The sequence below is a fragment of the Diabrotica virgifera genome, chromosome 8, assembly GCF_917563875.1.
Source record: "Diabrotica virgifera virgifera chromosome 8, PGI_DIABVI_V3a".
NCBI classification, from domain to species: Eukaryota; Metazoa; Arthropoda; class Insecta; order Coleoptera; family Chrysomelidae; genus Diabrotica; species Diabrotica virgifera.
Window position 1 is genome coordinate 26,183,620 of NC_065450.1, and position 25,007 is coordinate 26,208,626.

Here is a 25,007-nt window from a genome sequence, read left to right on the forward strand (position 1 = left end):
TACTGACTCACCTTCTTCTTGTTTTCTGGTAAACAGGCAATACCTTGCATTTGAGACATTGCTTTTTGGTTTAAAGTGTGCTTCAATTTTTTTATTAGCAGTTCTAACTTGTCTTTTTCTTCGGTTGAGAACTTGAACGTGTAAAATATTTTAAACCCTTCGTCCCCTATTAACTGTAGTAGTTGTGTACATTGGGTTATTTCAGGTTTCTTTGTTAATTCTGCCGCTTGTAAATAGTTTTTGAATCTTTGTATGAAGAATTTCCAATTTTCATACAAGTTACCTGACATTTGCATCGATTTTATTGCTGCCTTGAATTCCATTATGCTTCTTATATGTTTTTCTTAACGTATTCGGTTTGGTTTCGGTTTCGGCACCATGTAATGTAACACGTGGTAGGGTTCTTAGGTTAACTTTGGAGGAGAGGTTATAATGAAACAACTTGTATTTATCGTGTCTAGATTCAGAATGGTTTTATTTCCGCTACCTTATACTTGTCGCTGTCACGTCACTCTAACAATATTACCAACTTGAGTGCGTTCCGAACACTACCTATTTACATACATCACAAAAGGTATCACATGTATTTTTCATCCAAATAAAACAATGTCCGACAAGAAAACAAGTATGTATAGCTAGTGTGACAAGAATTGTCATGCGCACAAAAAATTAATAAAAATGCCTATGTGTCTATATTTGTTGCTAATACACTGTAAACAACGCTGTGCGCATGCCTACTTGTACTAATGTAACTCAGCTCTAATAGCAGAAAATAAATTGATTTTTAATTTCATGAATTTCATATACAGTACGTAAATCGTTCTGCTGGACATAGGGAATATACATTGAGATCATTGTGGCAACTGCGCTAACCTGTGTTAGTTGAAATTTCTGTTCGAGTACTAGTTTCTGGTGCAATAGAGCTGTTAGAATAGAACGAATAGAATGAGTAATTTTGAATGCAAGGCAGTCCATAAATAAATCAAAACCAAAGACTATGACTGATGAATTAATAATTTTACTTTAATTTTTAATCTTTTATTTAAAAATTAATTACCAAATTAAACAGACACAGTTTTCCCATTAGGTCAAAAATAGTTCTACTACAATGTCATGTTTTGACGTTTATTTGTGTCACCCGAAATTAATTGTCAATTTTGAGGTTAACGCCCCTTAATGCTAACAACTATATTGTCATTGAGAGAGCGAAGTTGCCACAATTATCTTAATATAATACAATGTATGTATTTATGTATCTAAATATATATAATGTATGTTCCCTATGTCCAGCTAGACGATTTACGTACTGTGTGTATTTAATTGGAGGACCGGAATGACTGACCAAGCAATTTGTAGGACAACGTGGGTGTTAAATTATATAAGTATTAACTAACCAACAGAAAAAAAGAATGTGTGTGTACTTTGTACGCACGTAAGAATTTATTCTTCTATTATATGGGTAATTTCAACGAAGTAAATATACTTAACAGGTTATTTGTGTTTTATTTAAATATTAAACTAACTGTCTTATCTACCACTTTCAAAAAATTTTTATTAAAACAATCAAAAATAAAAAAAAATATGAATCGCTCAGGATTGGAACCCGCGACCTTCCGATCTCGGATCTAACGCCCTACCAACTACTCCAGCGAGGTCCTTGTAATTGACACGTAAGTTTCGGATATAATTACACAACACGGCGACAAATAGACAGTGTAAAAATGTTATACCTACATAATATTTTATTATTCCAAAAACACAAGAATTATAATAAATAATACATTTACTAAAAACACTAATATATTCTTTTAATGACTTATTTGCGCGGATACAGATACATACAGACCTATCTTGAAAGATTAGCAAGGAACTACATACTGTCTGTGTGCGCAGGCGCGCAGATTTATGAAAAATTTTACTCTCAATCGCGCCTAAAGAAGAATAACTTCAAAAATCAGATGGTTAGTACTTAATTATTTTTCATGACCTCGTTAATGATACATGTTGGAAAGGGGGACTCTTTGATAAGACCTTGTAACTTGTAGGACAAATATTTTCTCTGTTGATTGAGATAATTATCTTGAGAATTAACAAAAAAAAACCCAGTTAGTAACAAATTTTTGAGAATCGTCAAATTAAGATACTTTATCCCTGCTACCCCTATTGGCTACCACAAACAAAAATTCTTATACAGGAAATTGTTGGGCGTCTCATCGAAACTAAGCTATTCGCCAAGATTCAGCTGGATAGTAATTATTTTTATATCGGATATTTTTACTACAACTTTTGAACTTAAGACCAGGATAACGTACCATGCAATTTGTAGGACAATGTGGGTGTTAAATTATATAAATAGGTATTAACTAATCAACAGAAAAAAATCAGATGGTTAGTAATTATTTTTTATGACCTCGTTAATTATACATGTTGGAAAGGGGGCACTTTGATAAGACCTTGTATTTTGTAGGACAAATATTTTTTCGAATAATTGAGATAATTATCTTTACAATTAACAAACAAACCCAGTTAGTAATACATTTTTGAGAATCGTCATATCAACATATTTTACCCCTGCTACCTCTGTTAGCTACCACAAACAAAAATTGTTGTAAGAACCAAAGTTGGCCGTCTCGTCAAAATGAAGCTACTCAGGAAAAATTAGCTTGTTAGTAATAAATGGTGAAAATGGGCCTGGGATCCCTGACCATAATGAATCATTTACGCGATTATATAAGTAACTGTTATCCAACAATAACAAAAACCTGAACCAAGTCGCCGCCTCATTCGTTGCTGGTGACGACATCACTGTCAACTAATGTTTACATCCAGTGCATATGGTATGAGAATAAACTGTAATTTCTATTTTCATTAGCTCTGACAATAAAAGCTGGTGTTAAGGAAGAGTTCCTTGAAGGTGATCTAAGATATATAGAGCGCCAACCGTCCACTTCCCTTGATCTGGAAGGATTGAAGAATGAGTCAGATGATTACAACTCAGGTAAGATAAGTAATAATAATTAGTAGAGTTGTCAAAATAATTATATATCCCCATAATATGTATTCGTTACTTTAACATTTAGTACTCATTACTATTGTATCGTTACTAGTTAGTTTTGATACTAGCATCAAATATCGTATTGGGTCGCCAGTCACAATAGATACAAAATATGTAAACTTACTGATTCATTCTGGCAGTTTGTTTTAGTTCCGTAGGCAGGTTTAATTTGAGCAGTCTGTGTTCCAATACGACTCTCATTACTACTTATTATTATCCTGTATCGCATTACTGATGCGTAATCTTTTTTTTTTATTGTTCTAAAGACTGTACCAGGCCGTGTCCGGTTAAGGATGACCTGGTGTGTATTGGATTCATAGTGAAAGGGTCCATCCGCACGCAGTCATGCTCGTGGATACACCCACAGCTCTCTGCCTGCCAATTAAATTCCACCCCTTCATACAGTCTATTATGTGGTAGATCCTCTTCAGACTGCTGCATCACATGAATAGCCCTTTCTCTCTCTCACACACACACACTTTCTATCTCTCTTTCCCTCTCCCACTCTCTTACCTCTGCTGCATATACCTCTCTAACTGTTAGATTAATCTTAATAAAATTCGTCGAATCATTGATAATTTCAAACGAACACATCTGCCCTTTGTAGCTTCCAAAATCAACCAATTCCGAGAAAACATTGCTTCTGGAGGGTGGTCTGCGATACAAAGACCCTTGCTTTATGAAATTACTCGAGTTTAAGACACATCCTGTTTCCCAGAGGCTCGGTCGAAATTGAGAACAATCTTTATATCTCTAACTTAACAATGTGTGATTTAAACTGTCTCCCCTTTCAGGTTTATGTTTCCTAAAATCAATAGGGAGCTTTGTCCCTGCCGGACAAAATTAAAGCTTCTGTTTCCTTCTGAAAACTTAAATTAGACCAGTGGCGGATCCAGAAATTTTGTTTGGGGGGGGGGTCATGGGTCTTGAGGATGATTTAATTATCTTTCTCTGATGCAAGGTCACTTAGTCTTACCAACCCTAGGATACGTGGGTTTACAATTATGGGGGGGTCATGACCCCCCGTGACACCCCCCCTGGATCCGCCAGTGAATTAGACACGCTTAGGACTTTGATAAATGAGTTCCCCTTCTTTTCGCTTTTGAACCCGAAGGAAAAAGGAATCCTTAGGCCATTCGCACACACAGCTGCTAAAAAGAAACCAGTTGGTAATTTTAGTTACCAATCAGTTACTTAGTAGTCACTGTCCATGTATTTTAATGAGCGTCCGCACACAGCACTACTAGTTAGCAGCCGGTCTATAATGCGGGAATGATCAGTCGACAGCGGACTGGACATGCAGGTCGCTGGGGGACTAGTTTCTAGCCTTTTGTGATATTTTGTTAAAGTTTAACACGCAAAATCGGCGGAATCGTTTAATATGAAATTAATGCAAGAAGTGGAAAACATCCGTGCCTATATAAACTTAATTAACTAGTACCTATTGATGGGAAATAATCCACAATTTTACTAAAAAAATGATTTTATTAACGTTTCGTAGTCCAAATCGGATGCGTTGTCAAAATACAAAAAATATTAATGAATTAAGCAAAAATGTTGTTGCTTAGTAAAAAATTCTTCTAATATGTATTTTTTTAATCTGACTCATTTATATCGACAATTCAGACATATATTATACATTTTAAAGTAGAAGACTTTAAAATGATATTGCTAATATTTATGAGTTGCGTTTCTTGGACGACTCTACTGAAAGATAGTTTATTCGATTACATGAAATCAACCCCAACTCAAGAATATCCGTCACAAAAAATCATGACATGTGATCTGCTTTTAAAAATACAACTACATGCAACGGTGACAATAAATAATAACAACAATATGATTTTAAAGTCTTCTACGTTAAAATGTATAATATACATATGTCTAAATTTCCGATATAAATGAGTCAGATTAAATAAATTATTAGAAGAATTTTTTACTAAGCAACAACATTTTTGTTTAATTCATTAATATTTTTTGTACTTTGACAACGGCATCCGGTTTGGACGTCAAAATATTAATAAAATTATTTTTTAGTAAAATTGTGGCTTCTTTCCCATTAAAAACTAGTTAATTACAAAAATTTCACAAGAAAATAGATTCAGGACAACATAATATATAAACTTAAACACCGCCTAACAAAGCTACTCAGTACAAAGTACAGTCAAGAAGTGACTCGTTTTATTAATTTTCGGTAGCGTAATGTGCGAGCCATAGTTGATAACCCGTTGATAACTCTGATTACCAACTAGTTTAGTTTCTTTTTAGTAGCTGTGTGTGCGAAAGGCCTTATTTTTAGTCGTTTTTAGTCTCTCGTCTCTCAATGATTCATTCGTCAACCACCGAGCTAATCGGTCGCGTCTCTCGCTCAACTCTGAAAGTATTCACGTCTCGCATTTTCATATCACATTACACGGTTTTTCACGCGAATTTTCTCTCACTCGTTATTAATCACATGTTTCACTCTTAAATCGCGGTTCACTTTACTGTCAATTGTACATAGCAAATTTATGTATGTTTTTTGTTGTAGTAACCACAATAATAATTATTTTGTACGATACTTGTAAATAACAGTGATTGTTTTAAATAAACTAATTATCCCAAACGTATTTTAATCATTTCAACACCGATTTACACCTTGCTTCGACTCGACAAAGAATATCAGAGTCTAATTATATCAACCACTATAGAAGCTGGTTCCCCTCTTGTGTGAAGGACAGGAGATATTCACCAGGTCCTTTTACCACAGGTGAAGCGTCCTACACACTAACATTTCCTTCTTTCTGACAATTTGAGTTATTGCCTCCAGTATATTGCCTTGTATTCAGTCTTTGCATTATTACCCCAGGCTGTGGGTGAAAAATAGGTCGATTTCAGGATATAATTCAGGAATTTTTGAAACCTATCAGGTGTTGTAAAGGACGATGCCAGGAATAACTTTTACTAAAATGTAACCAAAAATATTGTGCGCTTTTTTATTGCGATTTTCATTTGTTAAATTTGCAAATTTTAATGATTTTTAATTTTGCAGCTTAGGATATTGATTTTAGAGAAAAACTTTTTAATAGAAAGTTGTAGTAAATTAAAAAACCTACAATTTGAGGTACGGTAAGTTTAATTTGGTTAATTGGTTATTGCAAAATAGCCTGCGAAAGGTCCAAAATGGCCGTTTTTTACAATTGCATTATTTATTGTACAAATAATTTTTTTTATTTTTTAAAGCTTTAAAATGAAGATCTTTCAATTCCAAACATAAAAAAATTGTAAAGCCAGATTAACGAATTTGTTGCTTAGATATTATAAATTGTTTATTCCAAGAGGTCAAATGTCGAAGGCTATAACTTTTTGAAAAAAAATCGTAGAGAGTTGGTGAAACATCTAATCTCCTTCTAAAGAGTTATATTTTCATATTCTGATGTAAATAAATGCGTAAAACATTTTTAAACCTCTAATTTTTGGGTTTGAAAATAAGGGGGCAAATTTCGTTATAAACATTTAGAGCTGAAGCGGCCCTGTACATCCTATGAGTTTTTAACTTACAGATTATTGTTGCTGAAGATGAAACGAAGATTTATAAAAAAATAAAAAATTTCTACGACCAACTGAAGCCGAGATAATTTTTGGGTTTGAAAATAAGGGCGCAAATTTCGTTATAAACATTTAGAGCTGAAGCGACCCTGTACATTCTATGAGTTTCTAACTTACAGATTATTGTTGCTGAAGACAAAACGAAGATTTATAAAACAATAACAATTTTCTACAACCAACTGAAGCCGATATAATTGTTTTTTTTTGCTTAAGTCGTAGTGCCTTTATTTATAACAATTATGAAATTATTTTACAGTCATTGACTAAAGAAATACTTACATTATCTTAAAATAAAAATTATTATAAAATATAATTACATTTAATTATTAAAAATTATTTTTAAAATCGGTGCTTTTGCGAGCGGCCGAATTTTGCAAATCGCCCGGCTCGCTTCAAATCCGCGCGGTCGGAAAATTTTTACATAACTTGTATTAAATTTTGACAGAAAACAATTTAATAATATAACCATTATAATATACAGTCTATTTACCACTGTATTTGTTTTTCTTGATAAACTTTGCTGAAGAAATAATATTACAAAAATGATACATATATATGAAATATATAAACTATATTTTGAATTTTTTCATAGTTATATAAATATAATAATAATAATGTTACTTCTTACTATAATACCTATACAATATAAAAAATTTTTCTTCTTGTAGTGACTATTCTTTTTGGATTTCACATATAAAAGTTTATCAAGAAAACAATTACAGTGGTAAATAGACTGTATATTATAATTGTAATATTATTAAATTGTTTTCTGTCAAAATTTAATACAAGTTACGTAAAAATTTTCCGAGCGCGCGGATTTGAAGCGAGCCGGGCGATTTGCAAAATTCGGCCGCTTGCAAAAGCACCGATTTAAAAAATAATTTTTAATAATTAAATGTAATTATATTTTATAATAATTTTTATTTTAAGATAATGTAAGTCTTTCTTTAGTCAATGACTGTAAAATAACTTCTTAATTGTTATAAATAAAGGCAGAAAAAAAAAAAACAATTATCTCGGCTTCAGTTGGTTGTAGAAAATTTTAATTTTTTATAAATCTTCGTTTCGTCTTCAGCAACAATAATCTGTAAGTTAGAAACTCATAGGATATACAGGGCCGCTTCAGCTCTAAATGTTTATAACGAAATTTGCCCCCTTATTTTCAAACCCAAAAATTATCTCGGCTTCAGTTGGTCGTAAATTTTTTTTATTTTTTTATAAATCTTCGTTTCATCTTCAGTAACAATAATCTGTAAGTTAAAAACTCATAGGATGTACAGGGCCGCTTCAGCTCTAAATGTTTTACGCATTTATTTACATCAGAATATGAAAATATAACTCTTTAGAAGGAGATTGGATGTTTCACCAACTCTCTACGATTTTTTTTTTCAAAAAGTTATAGCCTTCGACATTAAATTTGACCTCTTGGGATAAACAATTAATAATATCTAACCAACAAATTCGTTAATCTGGCTTTACAATTTTTTTTATGTTTGGAATTGAAAGATCTTCATTTTAAAGCTTTAAAAAATAAAAAACTTATTTGTACAATCAATAATGCAATTGTAAAAAACGGCCATTTTGGACCTTTCGCAGGCTGTTTTGCAATAACCAATTAACGAAATTAAACTTACCATAGCTTAAATTGTAGGTTTTTTAATTTACTACAACTTTCTATTAAAAAGATTTTCTCCAAAATCAATATCCTAAGCTACAAAATTAAAAATCATTAAAAGTTGCAAATATAACAAATGAAAATCGCAATTAAAAAAAGCGCACAATATTTTTGGTTACATTTTAGTAGAAGTTATTCCTGGCATCGTCCTTTACAACACCTGATAGGTTTCAAAAATTCCTGAATTATATCACGTTTTTTCACCCACAGCCTGGGGTATATGGTATGTGCGCCTTCCCTACCTACCTTACTGTGTAATTCGTTTCTGTCCTGATCGAATACTCTGTATGCATTACCTCCAAGAGTAAGCTAATATTAAAACGTCATAAAGCAATATCTGATACGATTAACGAAATAAATGCGGGAGTAACGATTTGTTACGAATGTTCTAGTCTGGTAAGGTACCCGTTACTTAGTAACAAATACATACGGTTTGATACAACTCTAATTAATACTAAACACGTTGATGCAATTCCATTTTTTTAGATAGGGCAGTAAAAGCTGAATTTAAGGACGAGTTCGTTGAAGATGATCCAAGATATATAGAGAATCAACCATCCACTTCCCATGATTTTGGAGACTGCGAGACTGAAGACACATCAGGTGAGATAAATAATAAAAATATATGTATGCTGCCGTACTCAATTAAAATGCGGTATCTGAAAAAAATTTAAAATCGAGTTTTTGCGCTATATGTGGCTTCCTTGTAAACTTATTTATGCTTTTACAATGTCTAAAAGTCGTATCTTTTTAATTACCACCAAAATAAAGAAATTGGAGTATACGGTATGTGCCTAACTTCCATACTTTAAGTAGTAACTTAATTAAAATGCGGTATCTACAGAGTGCTGAACTAAATATGAGTGCTCGAGTATCATGCGTATATCATGTACTTGCCGCGTTTTAATTGTGCACAGCGCATTTGTCGCATTTTTATCGAGACTCGCGTTGCAAAAATCTCATTCGTTCAGTCGTATTTGCATGATTGCATTTAAGAACGGATGATTTCTTAAATTTTGCTTTAAATTTTGCGCTTGTTTTGTGGTATTTTGTGTTATTTTGATATTCGTGGTCCTTTGCGATTGTTGTTGTTTGAGGTTTGATTGCTCAAGAGATAGCTTACCGAAATGTATATTATCTATGACTTTGGAGAAAAATTAAGACCTATATTTACAACAGGATAAGTTTAACGCAAATCTGTAAGTAAAATTACATATATGGTCGATTCGCTAATCTGAGCCGCAACTGTCAACACCACAATCACAATAAAAATGCACTATATAGAAATAAACAGACTAAGACACGTTGAATAGTCTTAAGAGCTACTGAACCCTCCGACTAACGGTCGTCCTGTAAGGATAGAAATTTGTATAGTGATAATTCATAGCACACCAAGGCTAAAAACCATGACCTGGCAGGCATCAGCGGTGCACGTGTATCTACCAGGTGAATCGAAAAGTGCAAATTTAGGGGGTAAAATAAACTTTCTCCTGTAAGGTTTAAATTTAAGTATATGTTTCAGTAAGTCACTTAGAAGAAATGTGACAGGCGATTTTGAAGAGAATAAGACCTTGCCAGGCGAGGGGAGAGATTAGGGGTTTTTCCTAAAATTATTTTTTTTGCATCGAACAAATTTTTTTTAAGTTTTTTGAATCATTCCAAACTCCAGAAAAGGTCTTTAGTGATTTTTCTCTTAAGAGGATCGGTACGTATTTTCGGCTGCAATGCTATTCAAATGGGGATTCATTTTTTTCAAATCCTGAGAAAACTAATAAGTATTTTTGAAAAATTTAAACGCAGAATGAAAGATCACGTTATTAGCGAGGGCCGAAAGTCCCTGAGAACTTCTATAATGTTTATTTTAATAAGTTACAGGGGTGAAAAACTAAGAGAAAATATGGCGTGATTTTTAATTTCAAATATATCATTCAAAATAAACTTTTTATTTATTCTAAGGGACTTTCAGCCCTCGGTAATAATTTAGTCTTTCATTCTGCGTTTAAATTTTTCAAAAATATTTATTGGTTTTTTCAGGATCCGAAAAAAATAAACACAATGCCGTGGTAATATTTTCCAAATCTATCTTTGTCTTAAAACGCACTCAGCCGAATATAATATTGTCAGCATATATTGTCAGTCAGACACTGACAATCAGTGACAATTTTAAATATTTGACATTGCATCGGGAATATGTTGAGTTATTGATTAAATATTATTGAAATATAGTGTATTTGATAAATAATTGATTTAAGACGTGAACTTAATAAAAAGTTATTTATTGTGTATTATTTGTGGAAGATCCAAGCAGAGAATACATCAGGATAATATATTCTGTGATCCAAGTATTTTGTTGTTAAAGATGTTCAAAATTGTAAGCGTTCCATAACAATGTATTATTAAAAAATCACTTTAACACTTTTCTTCTTTTCTCGATTGAGTATTAGTCTTTGTTGTACAAATAAATTATTACAATCACTGAATACATAGTTAGTGAAAAAATTATCACATTTATTAACTGAATTAATAATTTCCAATTATAAAAATAACAGTTATCCAAGAACATTCAAAACCCATCTCTTTAAATTAATGATGACATTTTCAAGTAGAATGACATTCTAGTAATGTGTACATATCCATACCAGTGTGAATTTTACTACACGTAATTTGCCGTGTAAAGACAGAAAAAGTAGGGATACACGTAAAATATTTGCGAATTATGTACCCATAGCCTTAAGTTAATAGTTTTTGTTATATAAGCGATTGAAAATTTTGAAAATTGCGAAATTGGCCATTTTTAACCCTAAATCGGACATTTATCTAAAAATTTCAAAGGTGCCAAGGTAGGTAGATATTCTTTAAACATTGATTGATGAAATCCCAAAGAGTTTTTGGCAATATGATATCGGAAACCCCTTTGTTTTTTAATTGCTAATCAAGCGGGCGCGATACTTTAGTATAAGTGAGGACGTTTGAGTTGGCATAAATTCAATATCTCGAAAATGGGCAAATTTCAAGAGAAATCCTCAGACAAGTCGATTTTTATTTTTAAATTAGGACTTTTTGGCATATATATAATACTAGTGACGTCGTCCATCTGAGCGTGATGACGTAATCGATGATTTTTTTAAATGAGAGTAGGGGTTGTGTAATAGCTCATTTGAAAGGGTATTTAATTCTCTATTTACTAATATAAACACTAACATAATTATTTATACAGGGTGTACAGAAAAAAATTTTTATTAAATTAACTTTGATTAAATTTGACAAATAGAAGAACAATTTTTTTGTACACCCTGTATAAATAATTATGTTAATGTTTATATTACGGAATAGAGAATTAAATAACCTTTCAAATGAGCTATCACGCAACCCCTACTCTTATTTAAAAAAATTATCGATAACGTCATCACGCCCAGATGGATGGTCACTAGTATTATATATGTTACAGTTTAAGTTGATTCTCAGTTAGAGTTGACTCCAACTAGTTGGAGTCAACTCCAACTGCAACGAGCAGTAAAAGTTGATTTTAAAAATTTAAATCAACTTTTACTAGTTGGAGTTGACTCTTCCTGGATCGATTCAGTAAATGTTGATTATACGAGAATCTAAGTGCATTTTTGAGGAGTGTGCGTTTCTTTGTTTTGACCGTTTCAACTACTTATTAGTATAGTCTGTAACGTCGCCCCCGTTAGGTAAATTATTCTGATTTGATTTTTTGCACAAACTTACTCGAAAGAAATATATCCGTATAACAATCCTTATAACAAATACACAGGTTGTCACGCGGTACCGCGGTCGAAAAATTGTTTAATAGTTATTTATGTACCAAGTCAGTAAAGTGACTCTTTATCGAACGAGTCTGATATTACGAGCAGAGGAAGCGAAGCGAGCAACAGACGCGTTCGATAAAGAGTAAGGTGGTGGGTACAAAATTGTATCGTCAATAATAAAAAACATTAACACATACAATTGCGAAACACTACAGAATTTTACTTTTTGACATAAATTTTATTAATAATAAGATAAATTTTGTACAATATTTTTAATAATTAAAGTAAATAAATTTTAATTTCACTCAAATAAATAATCGATTGCTGCCATTGACCACTTACATTCAATCTCGGTTAATTTAATTAATAATCGCGGCAGGTAAAGTAACATTCTTCTTTCAATACAACAAAGTGTTATTTTACTGCCGAAAATGAGGGCAAATGAGTACAATAATGAATGATTTTAGTGACGTTTGGCGATAAACAATGATTAACAAATTCGCAAAAATAATTTTTTCGCTTCGTACAAATTTTTTTTAGATCCTTTGGGCCGTTTTTTCTCTAAAATTGACTGTTGTCGAGTTATTAGCGACTTAAAATTTAAAAAACGCCAAAATAACCATTTTCAAGGTTTAATAACTCGGTTAAAGATAATTATTGTGAAAGTCGAGCGAGCGGCCGTGGAGTAACGGCATAATCGCTGGCCTCATACGCCAGTGCACGTGGGTTCGAGCCCTGCCAAAGACAAACCATTTTTATGTCCAATAATGACATGAGCCGTCTTACCCTGCCTCGGAGAGCGCGTTAAGCCGTCGGTCCCCCTGGGCTAGTGTACATCGACACTAGTTACTTGAAACAGGGTTAAAGATGTAATTGGCGCCGGAACTGTCCGAAAGGCAAAAATGGCATACGATATTATATATTATGAAAGTCAGAAACTAAAAAAAATCTTAAGATTAAAGCTACCTCTATAAGATCCTGAAGAAATTTTTGTCATTATTTCATTAATAAGATATTATTTTTAATTATCAACAATGAGCCCTAAGCATGTATTGAGGCGGCCGTCAATGTGAGTGCGAGTGAGATTCACCATTGGACGGCCGGAATGGTGCATCTCTTTAGCACTCACCATTGACGGCCGCCTAATACACACTTAGCGCTCATTGTTAATAATTAAAGATAACAGCTTAGTAATAAAATAGTGACAAAAATTTCTGCTGGATCTTGTAGAGGGGGCTATAAACTTTGATTTGGTCACTTTCTGATTTTCATATTAATGGATTTTAACCGAGTTATTAAGCCTTGAAAATGGCTATTTTCGCATTTTTCAAATTTTAAATCGCGTATAACTCGACAACAATGAATTTTAGAGAAAAATCACAAAATACCTTTTTTTGCTCAGAATAACCCAAATGATCTAAAAAAATTATTCGAAGTGAAAAAATTATTTTTGTGAATTTGTCTAAAAAAAATTGTTTAAACAATTTATCGATCAAGGTACTGCCTGGCACCCAGTAGATTTGTTATAAGGACCTCTTTTTGAGTAAGTTTGTGCAAAAAATTCGAATCGGAGTAATTTACCTAACGGGGGCGACGATACAGCCTAGACTAATTTGAACATATTCAGTAACATTTAATTTCTAGAATCGGCTGTTTGTGTGAATCAGAATCAACTTTTACTAAATGGCATTGGGAAGAGTATACTTTTCCTAGTTGGAGTCTACTTTTACTATATAGTAAATGTTGAATATAAATCTTCATTTTATATTTATAATCAACTTTTACTGAAACCAGCCGTTAGAGTTGACACGAACTAGTAAAAGTCAACTCCAACTGGATAATCAACTTGAACTGTAACATATATATGCCAAAAAGTCCTAATTCAAAAATAAAAATCGACCTGTCTGAGGATTTCTCTTGAAATTTGCCCATTCTCGAGATAATTAATTTATGCAAATTCAAACGTCCTCACTTATACTACGGTGTCGCGCCCTCTTGATTAGCAATTAAAAAAACAAAGGGGTTTTCGATATTTTATTGCAAAAAACTCTTCGGGATTTCATCAGTCAATGTTTAAAGAATATCTACGTACCTTGGCAACATTGAAATTTTTAGATAAATGTCCGATTTAGGGTTAAAAATGGCCGATTTCGCAATTTTCAAAATTTTCAATCGCTTATATAACAAAAACTATTAACTTAAGAGAAAAATAACTAAAGACCTTTTTTGTTTGGAATGATTCAAAAAACCGAAAAAAAATTTGTTCGATGCAAAAAGAAGAATTTTAGAAAAAACCCCTAATCTTTCCCCTCGCCTGGCAAGGTCTTATACTCTTCAGAATCGCCTGTCATTGTACACATTTTTTCTAAATGACTTACTCAAACACATACTTAAATTTAAACCTTACAGGAGAAAGTTTATTTTACCCCCTAAATTTGCACTTTTCGATTCACCTGGTAGATACACGTGCACCGCTGAGGCCTGCCAGGTCATGGTTTTTAGCCTTGGTGTGCTATGAATTATCACTAGACAAATTTCTAGCCTTACAGGACGACCGTTAGTCGGAGGGTTCACTAGCTCTTAGACTAGAATGTTCTTAGACTAGAATCATGATTTGGGAGTGCTTGTCGTGCTTGTTTATTTCTAGTGCATCTTTATTGTGATTGTAGTGTAAACAACTGTGTCTCAGATTAGCGAATCGATTATAGTTAAAATTTACTATTAGGTCTGGATCCCGCGTATGAAAAAAAAAGTTGATTAATAGCAAACTGAAAATTTGTTAATAGCTTAAGGGTGTCTAGTCGGATAAACTTTGATATATGGGAACACTGTAACAGGGGCAGTTTTAATTGTCGAACAGGTTAAAAATTTGGAACGGTCAGACCAGGAAAACGGCACATTTATTTTGTCCGACAGAACAGACTTAAACTCTCCGAACAGAGATTAAACTCTCATGCAAAAATCAGACTGGTATTTATCACCTGTCATAATTCCTGTCATTTGACATATTCTACATGTTCCACTAATTAAAACGCCCATTTGGTGATAAATAGCAGTCTGATTTTTGCATGAAAGTTTAATCTCTGTTCGGAGAGTTTAAGTCTGTTCTGTCGGACAAAATACATGTGCCGTTTTCGTGGTCTGACCGTTCCAAATTTTTAACCTGTTCCATAATTAAAACTTCCCCTGTTCCAGTGTTCCCATATATCAAAATTTGTCCGACTAGAAACCCTTAAGCTATTAACAAATTTTCAGCTTGCTAATAATCAACTTTTTTTCATACGCGGGATCCAGACCTATATGTTTATTGCGACCGCTTAACCCAGTGACAATAATATTTAGTACTTAAATATGTGCTTAGTTAGAATAGTTAAAATAAATCAAGATTTCTTTGGGACAGTACTTATTTCGAATAAAAATTTCAAATTAATTTATCGAATTTGGTATGTGGATTAACGAATTTCATTAAATTGAAGTGATATATTATACGAAAGTGTTTGCTGTTTTTTATGAACTTAAAGTAAGTAAATTTAATATTATTTTGACTACTATTAGAATATTAGCCTATATACTTTGCAGGTTTGTATATGCAGTCGCTCGAACTAATTCAGTTGGTATATTGTACAGTCACCAAAACAAATTAATATCTATGACACGAAGTTTGCCAATGAACTCGTAAACATACCTTTAAGTTTCCCCAAAACGAGATCGAAAAAGGCCATTTGAGTGTATAATTTAAAGAGATTATTGTAAACGTGTATTAGAACGAGTTACAAGAAAATCCGGCGTTACTATTGTTTGCTTTTGAGAAAAGAGTAGCTGATAAAGTTGTTGTATCGAATAGTTGTGTGTGTAAAGTGATCAGAGAATATAAAAGTACACATTTATTAGTTGCGCCAAAATTTTCGTTTATAAATTCGGAAAGTCTGTTCGTTTATGCGTTGTTACCCCTGCAATACTATAATACAAAGCCGATCTGCTGATGGATTCATATGTAATTTTGTCTTCTGAATCAAAATCTGAAAACGGCATTTCGATATCTCGAACCATCTTCGAGATAACTGACTTCAAAATCGAAAATTGTGACGTCACAATCCTTCGTGTATATTCGTTTCGGCTGACACAAATAAACGTTAAATCGAAATCGAAACATCAAATAAATAAATTTTATCTGTTAGTGTAATGTTAAATGGCAGCTTACCATTTTTTACTTGAGCTGTCTACCCACTAACATATAAGTACATATACAGGGTGTCCTAGACTAATTTATCCAGGCTATATCTCTTAAACGAATAGAGATTTTCGAATGGGATAAAAACTGATATATTCCATTTGTAATACACTTTAATATGGCGTAGAAAAAATCATCCTCTAAATATTCATCCCTTAGTTAAAACCCCTAACTTCAATTTATTTAATAGCACCCTGTACATTTTTTTATAGTTTTGGATGTGGTCTTCTATCGTCTATTCAACAGATTTTTTAAAAATAAAATCGGTTCGTAAATAATCAAGAAAATATCAGTTTATTTTTTATTTTTGTTATGTGTCCCAGACTAATTTATCCAGGCTATATCTCTTAAACGAGTAGAGATTTTATGGGACAAAAACTGATCTATTCCATTTGTAATACACTTTAATATAGCATAGAAAAAATCATCCGCTAGTATTCATCCCTTAGTTACAACCCCTAACTAATTTTTTAATAGCACCCTGTACATTTTTTATAGTTTTGGATGCGGTCTTATCGTCTTTTTCAACAGATTCTTTATAAATAAAATGGGTTCATAAGTAATCAAGAAAATATCAGTTTATTTTTTATTTTTGTAAAATTAATCAAGAGCCTTCAAAAATAGACTAGAAAAGAAATATGCTTTATTGTCACTGAAAATTTTACAATATTCTATGGGCAAGGCTTACATGTAGAGTCAGAAGATAATAACTTTCTTGATTAATTTAACAAAAATAAAAAATAAATTTATATTTTCTTGATTACTTACGAACCCATTTTATTTAAAAAAAAAATTAAACAGACGATGAAAGACATCCAAAGTTATAAAAAAATGTACAGGGTGCTATTAACAAATTTAAAGTTAGGGGTTGTAACTACGAGATGAACATTTAGGGGATGATTTGTAATTGATATTTTTTGACTCTGATGTAAGCTTTGACCATAAAATTTGTAAAATTTTCAGTGACAATTTTTTTTGACATCCATTTAATTTCAATCTATTTTATAAAAAATAATAAACAATACATATGCGTGTTAAGAGTGTGACACAGTCAGTATTTACCCAGTGGTGAATACCTAAAAGAGTACAATAATATGATTGAATTAGTACAGTTATTAATAAATTAATTGAATTAATTTGAATAGTACAATTAGTCCTGTCGCCAGGGGGGGTACAACGGCCTCCTGTATTCAGATGGACTTACCCAAGTTTTTATTATGTATTTTGGCCCGTAGAACACGAATTTTTTGGGTAACAGTTGATCCGGATGTCGATAAGGTTGTTATAAACAAAGAAGTTGAGGAATTACATAACAGCGATTTCTCGCAAAACAAAACATGTTTTTGTATTTTTTGGGCCATTCTAACCAAAAAATGTTACAAGTTTTTTCGTAGGATGCATAGTTTTCGAGATAAACGCGGTTGAACTTTCAAAAAATCGAAAAATTGCAATTTTTGAACCCGAATAACTTTTGATTAAAAAATAAAATAGCAATTCTGCTTACCGCATTTGAAAGTTCAAGTCAAATTCTATCGGTTTCGAATATATACATTGCTAAAAATTTATGAGTTTATTGCTAAAAAAAGCTATAAACACATAGTGTTTCCCGTGCCTCATACATGCGTTTACATGCATGCTACGTAGAAATAGCCTCGCTTGCACTTGAACCTACTCTACCTACTAGTTCGATTTTAAATGAAAAATCATTGAAAAAATCACTCCAGCACTAGGTGTTTATACTTTTGTTTAACAATAAAATAATAAATTTTTAGCAATGCAAATAACTAAAACCGATATACTTTGACTTGAACTTTCAAATGCGGTAAGCAGAATTGCTATTTTATTTTTTAATCAAAAGTTATTCGGGTACAAAAATTGCAATTTTTCGATTTTTTGAAAGTTCCACCGCGTTTATCTCGAAAACTATGCATCCTACGAACAAATTTGTAGGAACACTTTTTGGTTAGAATGGCCCAAAAAATACAAAAACATGTTTTGTTTTGCGAGAAATCGCTGTTATGTAATTCCTCAACTTCTTTGTTTATAACAATCTTATCGACATCCGGATCAACTGTTACCCAAAAAATTCATGTTCTACGGGTCAAAATACATAAAAAAAATTTGGGTAAGTCCATCTGAATACAGGAGGCCGTTGTACCCCCCCTGGCGACAGGACTAAATAGTAATAAGTGGGAATGATTAGTTAGTGTTGAGGTCAAGAGTTCTTTTTAGTCTTCTGTTCTGTAGGGGTGTCAGGAGCTTGGTGACCAATATGTTTGGGTGAATCTGTAGTCTATTGTGGTACTTGGAGTACAGAGAAACAATTTCTTCTTTGACGGTTTGGACTTGGAGATCCCTATGTATATGCTCGTTGGAAATGTACCAAGGAGCTTGGCACAGTTGCCTTAGAACTTTTGATTGAAAGCGCTGTATCTTGAGTAAATTTGTTTCACTGGCAGTTTCCCAGATTTTGATGCCATACGTCCAGATGGGTTTCAGTACACATTTGTAGATCTGAAGTTTATTGTCTAGACTTAGGCGTGATTTTTGATTCATGAACCAATACATCTTTCTATAAACGAGTCCCAGTTGCAGTCGTTTGTTCCAAATATGCTTTTGCCATGTTAGGCGGCTGTCTAGGTAAATCCCCAAGTATTTGACGTCACTTCGTATTGACAGTGGTGTGTTGTTAAAGGTTACAGCTGGATTGATCCCCTTCCTTAGTGTAAACGTAATGTGTGTTGACTTGGAGCTATTAACTTTGACTCTCCACAGTTTAAACCATATTTCAAGTCTATTTAAGTGACTTTGTAGTATCTGTGAAGCTAGGGTCGGATTTTCGTGGCGAGCCATTATGAGAGTGTCATCAGCATATGTTGCAATTGTTGTACGATCTGAAGTTGGTATATCTGCTGTGAACAGGAGGTACAGTATGGGTCCAAGGACACTTCCTTGGGGTACGCCAGAGTGGATGGGATGTAGAGTAGAGAGGGTCTCCCCTAGTTTTATCTGATACGATCTGCCGGTGACGTATGATTGTAGGAGCATGCAGATTGGATGAGGCAATTGTCTTTTAAGTTTTGATATTAGACCTTTATGCCATACCTTGTCGAAGGCTTGGGAGACATCCAGGAAGGCTGCTGTACAATATTTCTTGTTCTCGAGTGCATCTCTTGCGGTTATGACTACCCTATGGACTTGTTCGATTGTGCCATGTTGTTGTCGAAATTCGAATTGGTAATGAGGTATTAGGTTTTTTCTGTAGTGACAGTGTCTATTCTTTTCACAAGAAGCCTCTCAAACACTTTGGAGGGTAAAGGCAGAAGGCTAATAGGACGATAGGATGAAGGTTGGGTTGTGTCTTTGTTGGGTTTATGAATTCGAATGATTTGTGCTACCTTCCATTGGGAGGGGAAGTAGCACAATCTTAGGACAGCATTGTATGTGTACATTAGTTGCTTTATTGCTTCTTCAGGTAGTTCTTTGAGTATTAGTCCTGTTATCAGGTCGTATCCAGGTGCTTTTTTTGTATTTAGGTTTTTGATTACTTCTTCAATTTCGGTAATTTTAACTTTTCTGGTGGGAAGACACATCTAGTAGGGTTCATCTGCTATATCTGTAATAAATTTTTCTTCGTTCTCTGTAACCTCTCTCTTGTGCGATTGGAAAACTGACTGAAGCTGTTCAGCGAAGGTGTTAGCCCTCTCTTCGTCACTTCGACACCAGGTGCCATCATTTTTTCTTATCGGTGCTTTAGTTTGTGATTGTGTTTTCAGTTTTTTAGACAATTTCCATAACGAGTAGTTCTTTTCTTCAGAGCTAGACAGATTCTCTAGAAAATAGTTTATTTCTTGTTCTTTGTGTTTCTGTAGGATCGTTTTTAATTGACGGGTTGCTCTGTTGTATTTAGTTTTGTCATTCAGTGGCAATAAAACACATTTCTTTTCTATTCTATTTTTAAGGTTTCTTCTTCTTCAGTGCCTTATCCGGTCCGGATGTTGGAGATCATCAAGGCTATCATTGTCTTGTTGACTGCTCTGCGAAACAGCTCCGCGGAGGTTATCCCAAACCATTGTCGGAGGTTTTTCAACCACGAGATACGACGGCGTCCCGGTCCTCTCCTGCCAAATACTTTGCCCTGCATGACGAGTTGAAGAACTCGATATTTTTCTTCGTTCCGCATCACGTGGCCAAGGTACTCAAGCTTACGTTGTTTTACTAAATTAAGCACTTCTTTTTCTTTTGTCATGCGCTGTAGGACCTCAATGTTGGTGACATGGTTCACATAAGATATTTTTAGTATCCTCCTGTAGATCCACCTCTCGAAGGCTTCAATCCGCTTTTCAGTGGCTTGCGTCAGTGTCCAGGCTTCAACTCCATACAGTAGCACTGGAAGAACGTAGGACCTCACTATCCGCATCTTGGTTCCCAAACTGAGATCACCGCAGCACAGCAAGGATCTCAGCTTAATAAATGTAGACCGTGCCATTTCAATTCTGGATCTAATCTCTTGAGCGTGGTCCCATTATGAGTTGAGGGTAGTTCCGAGGTAAGTGAATCTGTCGACTCTCTGGATCTCTTCGCTATCTGCCATTAGTGCCCCGGGATCTAAATTTACACGGCTGACAACCATGAATTTAGTTTTCTTAATATTAAGATTCAGTCCGTATGTTACGCTCACAGTTCTCACACGGTCTAGTAAGGCCTGTAGATCGTTTAGGCTGGTTGCTAGTAATACAGTGTCATCGGCATAGCGGATATTATTAATATATTCACCGTTCACTCGGATTCCCATCTCTAGGTTTGTGAGGGCTTCAGTAAAAATTTCCTCAGAGTATATATTGAAAAGAGTCGGCGAGAGCACACAGCCCTGCCTTACTCCTCGCATGATCTTCACTTGGTCGGTCAACTGGTCTTCGACCTTGACTTGAGCACGCTGGTTCCAGTATAAATTCATGATGATCCGAATGTCCTTCTCATCTAATCCTACTCTTTGTAGGGCGGTGACCATCTTCTGGTGCTGGCAACGGTCAAATGCCTTGGCGTAGTCAATAAAACAAGCATAGACATCACAACCAACATCGCGGCATCTCTGCAGTAGAACTTGTGCTTCACGTGAAGGTGAAAAGTGCTTCACGTGTACCCATGGAATCGCGGAATCCAAATTGCATTTCACCGACAGTTTCCTCGCATTTCTTGTAAATTCTGGCATGTATGATTTTAAGAAAAATCTTAAGTGCATGACTCATCGGGCTGATAGTCCGGAAATCTTCGCACGTTTTCGCAGATCGTTTTTTGGGATTGTTACAAACGTTGACAATAGCCATTCCTCTGGGATATTACCTGAGTTGTATATGGCGTTGAACAGTTCAGTTAACTCCTTCGTGCTTACTTCACTCATCACCTTAATGAGTTCGATGGGTATTTCATCCGGACCTGGAGCTTTACCATTCTTAGACTGTTTTAAAGCCGCCTTCACCTCGCTTTCTAGTATTGACGGCCCTGTCATGCAATTTATTTCTGGAAGGTTGCCTCGGTAGTCCCAGAAGAGTTCTTCGATGTACATTTTCCAGGTCACCAGCTTCTCCTTAACTGTCGTCGCCAGGTTCCCGTCTTTGTTTATGAGGAGGTGTGTGTTTCTCCTCTTGTATTGACCAGTGGCTTCTCGAATCTTTCGGTGAATATTTATATGATCGTGTTTCACTTGGAGCTCCTCGATTAATTTACATTTTTCTTGCATCCATGTCTCCTTGGCTCTTCGTATTTCTTTTTTAATTGTTTGGTTGATTTCTTGGTATTTCTTCGCGTCCCTGTTCTTTTTAAGACTGTCTTGATTAATTTAACAAAAATAAAAAATAATCTGATATTATTTTCTTGATTCCTTACGACCCCATTTTATGAAAAAAAAAATCTGTTGAATAGACGATAGAAGACCACAGCCAAAACTATAAAAAATGTACAGGGTGCTATTAAAAAAATTAAAGTTAGTGGTTGTAACTAAGGGATGAATATTTAGGGGATGATTTTTTCTTCGCCATATTAAAGTGTATTACAAATGGAATAGATCAGTTTTGCCCCATTAAAATATCTTTATTCTGTTAACAAATATAGCCTGGATAAATTAGTTTGGGACACATAATTAACAAAAATAAAAAATAAACTGATATTTTCTTGATTATTTACAAACCGATTTTACTTTTAAAAAATCTGTTGAATAGATGATAGAAGACCACATCCAAAACTATAAAAAAATATACAGGGTGCCTTAAAAAGTTAAAGTTAGGGGTTGTAACTAAGGGATGAATATTTAGCGGATGATTTTTTCTACGCCATGTTTAAGTGTATTACAAATGGAAAAGACCAGTTTTGTCCCATTCGAAAATCTCCATTCGTTTAAGAGATATAGCCTGGATAAATTAGTCTGGGACACCCTGTATACCTATATTATATCCACATTACATGCACAATATATATTTTCGCTAACTTTTACACGAGAATAGGTCTCTTGTTATATCATCAATATTATTACTTATTTCCAAATATTGGTCTTAAAGCGTAAAATGTATAAAATCAACTCTCTATTTTTTTGCCTTTTGATTAATACTACAATACAACTCAAACACAACACATGATATTATCTTTAAGAGGATCGGAACGTATTTTCGGCTGCCATGCAATTCAAATGGGGATTCATTTTTTTCGAATCCTGAGAAAACTAATAAGTATTTTTGAAAAATTTAAACGCAGAATGAAAGATCACGTTATTAGCGAGGGCCGAAAGTCCCTGAGAACTTCTATAATGTTTATTTTAATAAGTTACAAGGGTGAAAATCTAAGAGAAAATTTAGTGTGATTTTTAATTTCAAATATATCATTCAAAATAAAATTTATATTTATTTTAAGGGACTTTCGGCCCTCGGTAATAATTTAGTCTTTCATTCTGCGTTTAAAATTTTCAAAAATATTTATTGGTTTTTTCAGGATTTGAAAAAAATAAACACAATGCCGTGGTAAAATTTTCCAAATCTATCTTTGTCTTACAACGCACTCAGCCGAATATAATATTGTCAGCATATATTGTCAGTCAGACACTGACAATCAGTGACAATTTTAAATATTTGACATTGCATCGGGAATATGTTGAGTTATTGATTAAATATTATTGAAATATAGTGTATTTGATAAATAATTGATTTAAGACGTGAACTTAATAAAAAGTTATTTATTGTGTACTATTTGTGGGAGATCCAAGCAGAGAATACATCAGGATAATATATTCTGTGATACAAGTATTTTGTTGTTAAAGATGTTCAAAATTTTAAGCTTTCCATAACAATATGTTATTAAAAAATCACTTTAACACTTTTCCTCTTTTCTCGATTGAGTATTAGTCTTTGTTGTAAAAATAAATTATTACAATCACTGAATACATAGTGAAAAAATTATCACATTTATTAACTGAATTAATAATTTCCAATTATAAAACTAACAGTTATCCAAGAACATTCAAAACCCATCTCTTGAAATTAATAATGACATTTTCAAGTAGAATGACATTCTAGTAATGTTTACATATCCATACCAGTGTGAATTTTACTACGCGTAATTTGCCGTGTAAAGGCAGAAAAAGTAGGGATACACGTAAAATATTTGCGAATTATGTACCCATAGCCTTAACATCCAAACAATTATTAAAAAATTACAAGATCAAAATAAATTTATAAAATTCTTCTGGGTTAAAGCACACGTAGGAATAACAAACAATGAAATTGCAGATAAAATTGCCAAATAAAGCATAGAAATGGGGGAACATAAATTGCGAATTAACTACGGATGAACAAATAAACATATCCAAACATAAAATGATGAGAAAATTGTCCTACTTGTGGCAAGAATACACCTTTACAAATCCAACACATTACACCAGACTAGAAACCAAATTGATGAAAAAACCTTGGTACAATAAGTACCTACAATTACAATCGCAAAAGCATAACCACTCTTAGTCGAATGAAGTTTGGTCACGCATGTTATCCAGCACACTTACATAAAATCAAAATACTTGAGAGTGATCTTTGTGAAGTTTGTAATAAAATCGGTGACCTGGACCATATCTTTTTTGATTGCCAAAAATATAGGGCTCCAATGAACTGTTCAGAAAATTTCTACAATTAATTGAACATTGAAAGCCCATATAACATAATGCATCTTCTTGCTTTAAACAGAAAAGAAATTTACGATTGTTTGTTATACTTCGTCAGAATAACAAAAATACAAATTTAACAATAGGTACCTTTTGCTGCTACCTTATGTCTTTCCTTAACGTATCTTACCTTATCTATCCGAGGCCTACCGTTGATCGTTTATAAAATGCCCTGATCGGCCCCTGGGCGAGAAGATTGTAATCCTTGTGTTAAATCCTTGTACTCTCTTTTACAAAATTTTTATCTGGCTGTGTGGGTTTTACCTTAAAGCCAAAAAAAATTTATACCACAATTCATTAACAAGCTAATGATGTTTGAGAAATGATTTATCCTGATAACATAGGTAAATTATAGAAACGGTCTAATATCTCGAGAAATACACTTCCAAATAAAAGACAAAAAAACACGTATTCAATATTTTTCAAAAACCTATCGAATAGCACCAAACATAACCCTACAACCTACCCCCTCGAGGTGGGGTGGG

General features: G+C 33.5%; 1 protein-coding gene across 2 annotated transcripts in view; it reads left to right on the plus strand.

The window, feature by feature from the left end:
* LOC126890707 (zinc finger protein 570-like) overlaps positions 1 to 25,007 on the plus strand; it is a 95,640-nt gene that overhangs the window by 18,067 nt on the left and 52,566 nt on the right. For both annotated transcript variants that reach the window (XM_050659873.1, XM_050659874.1), the window contains exons 3-4: positions 2,873 to 2,998; positions 8,805 to 8,921. In XM_050659873.1, coding sequence (XP_050515830.1) covers positions 2,873 to 2,998; positions 8,805 to 8,921 — 243 coding nt within the window. The remainder of the gene's footprint in view (positions 1 to 2,872; positions 2,999 to 8,804; positions 8,922 to 25,007) is intronic.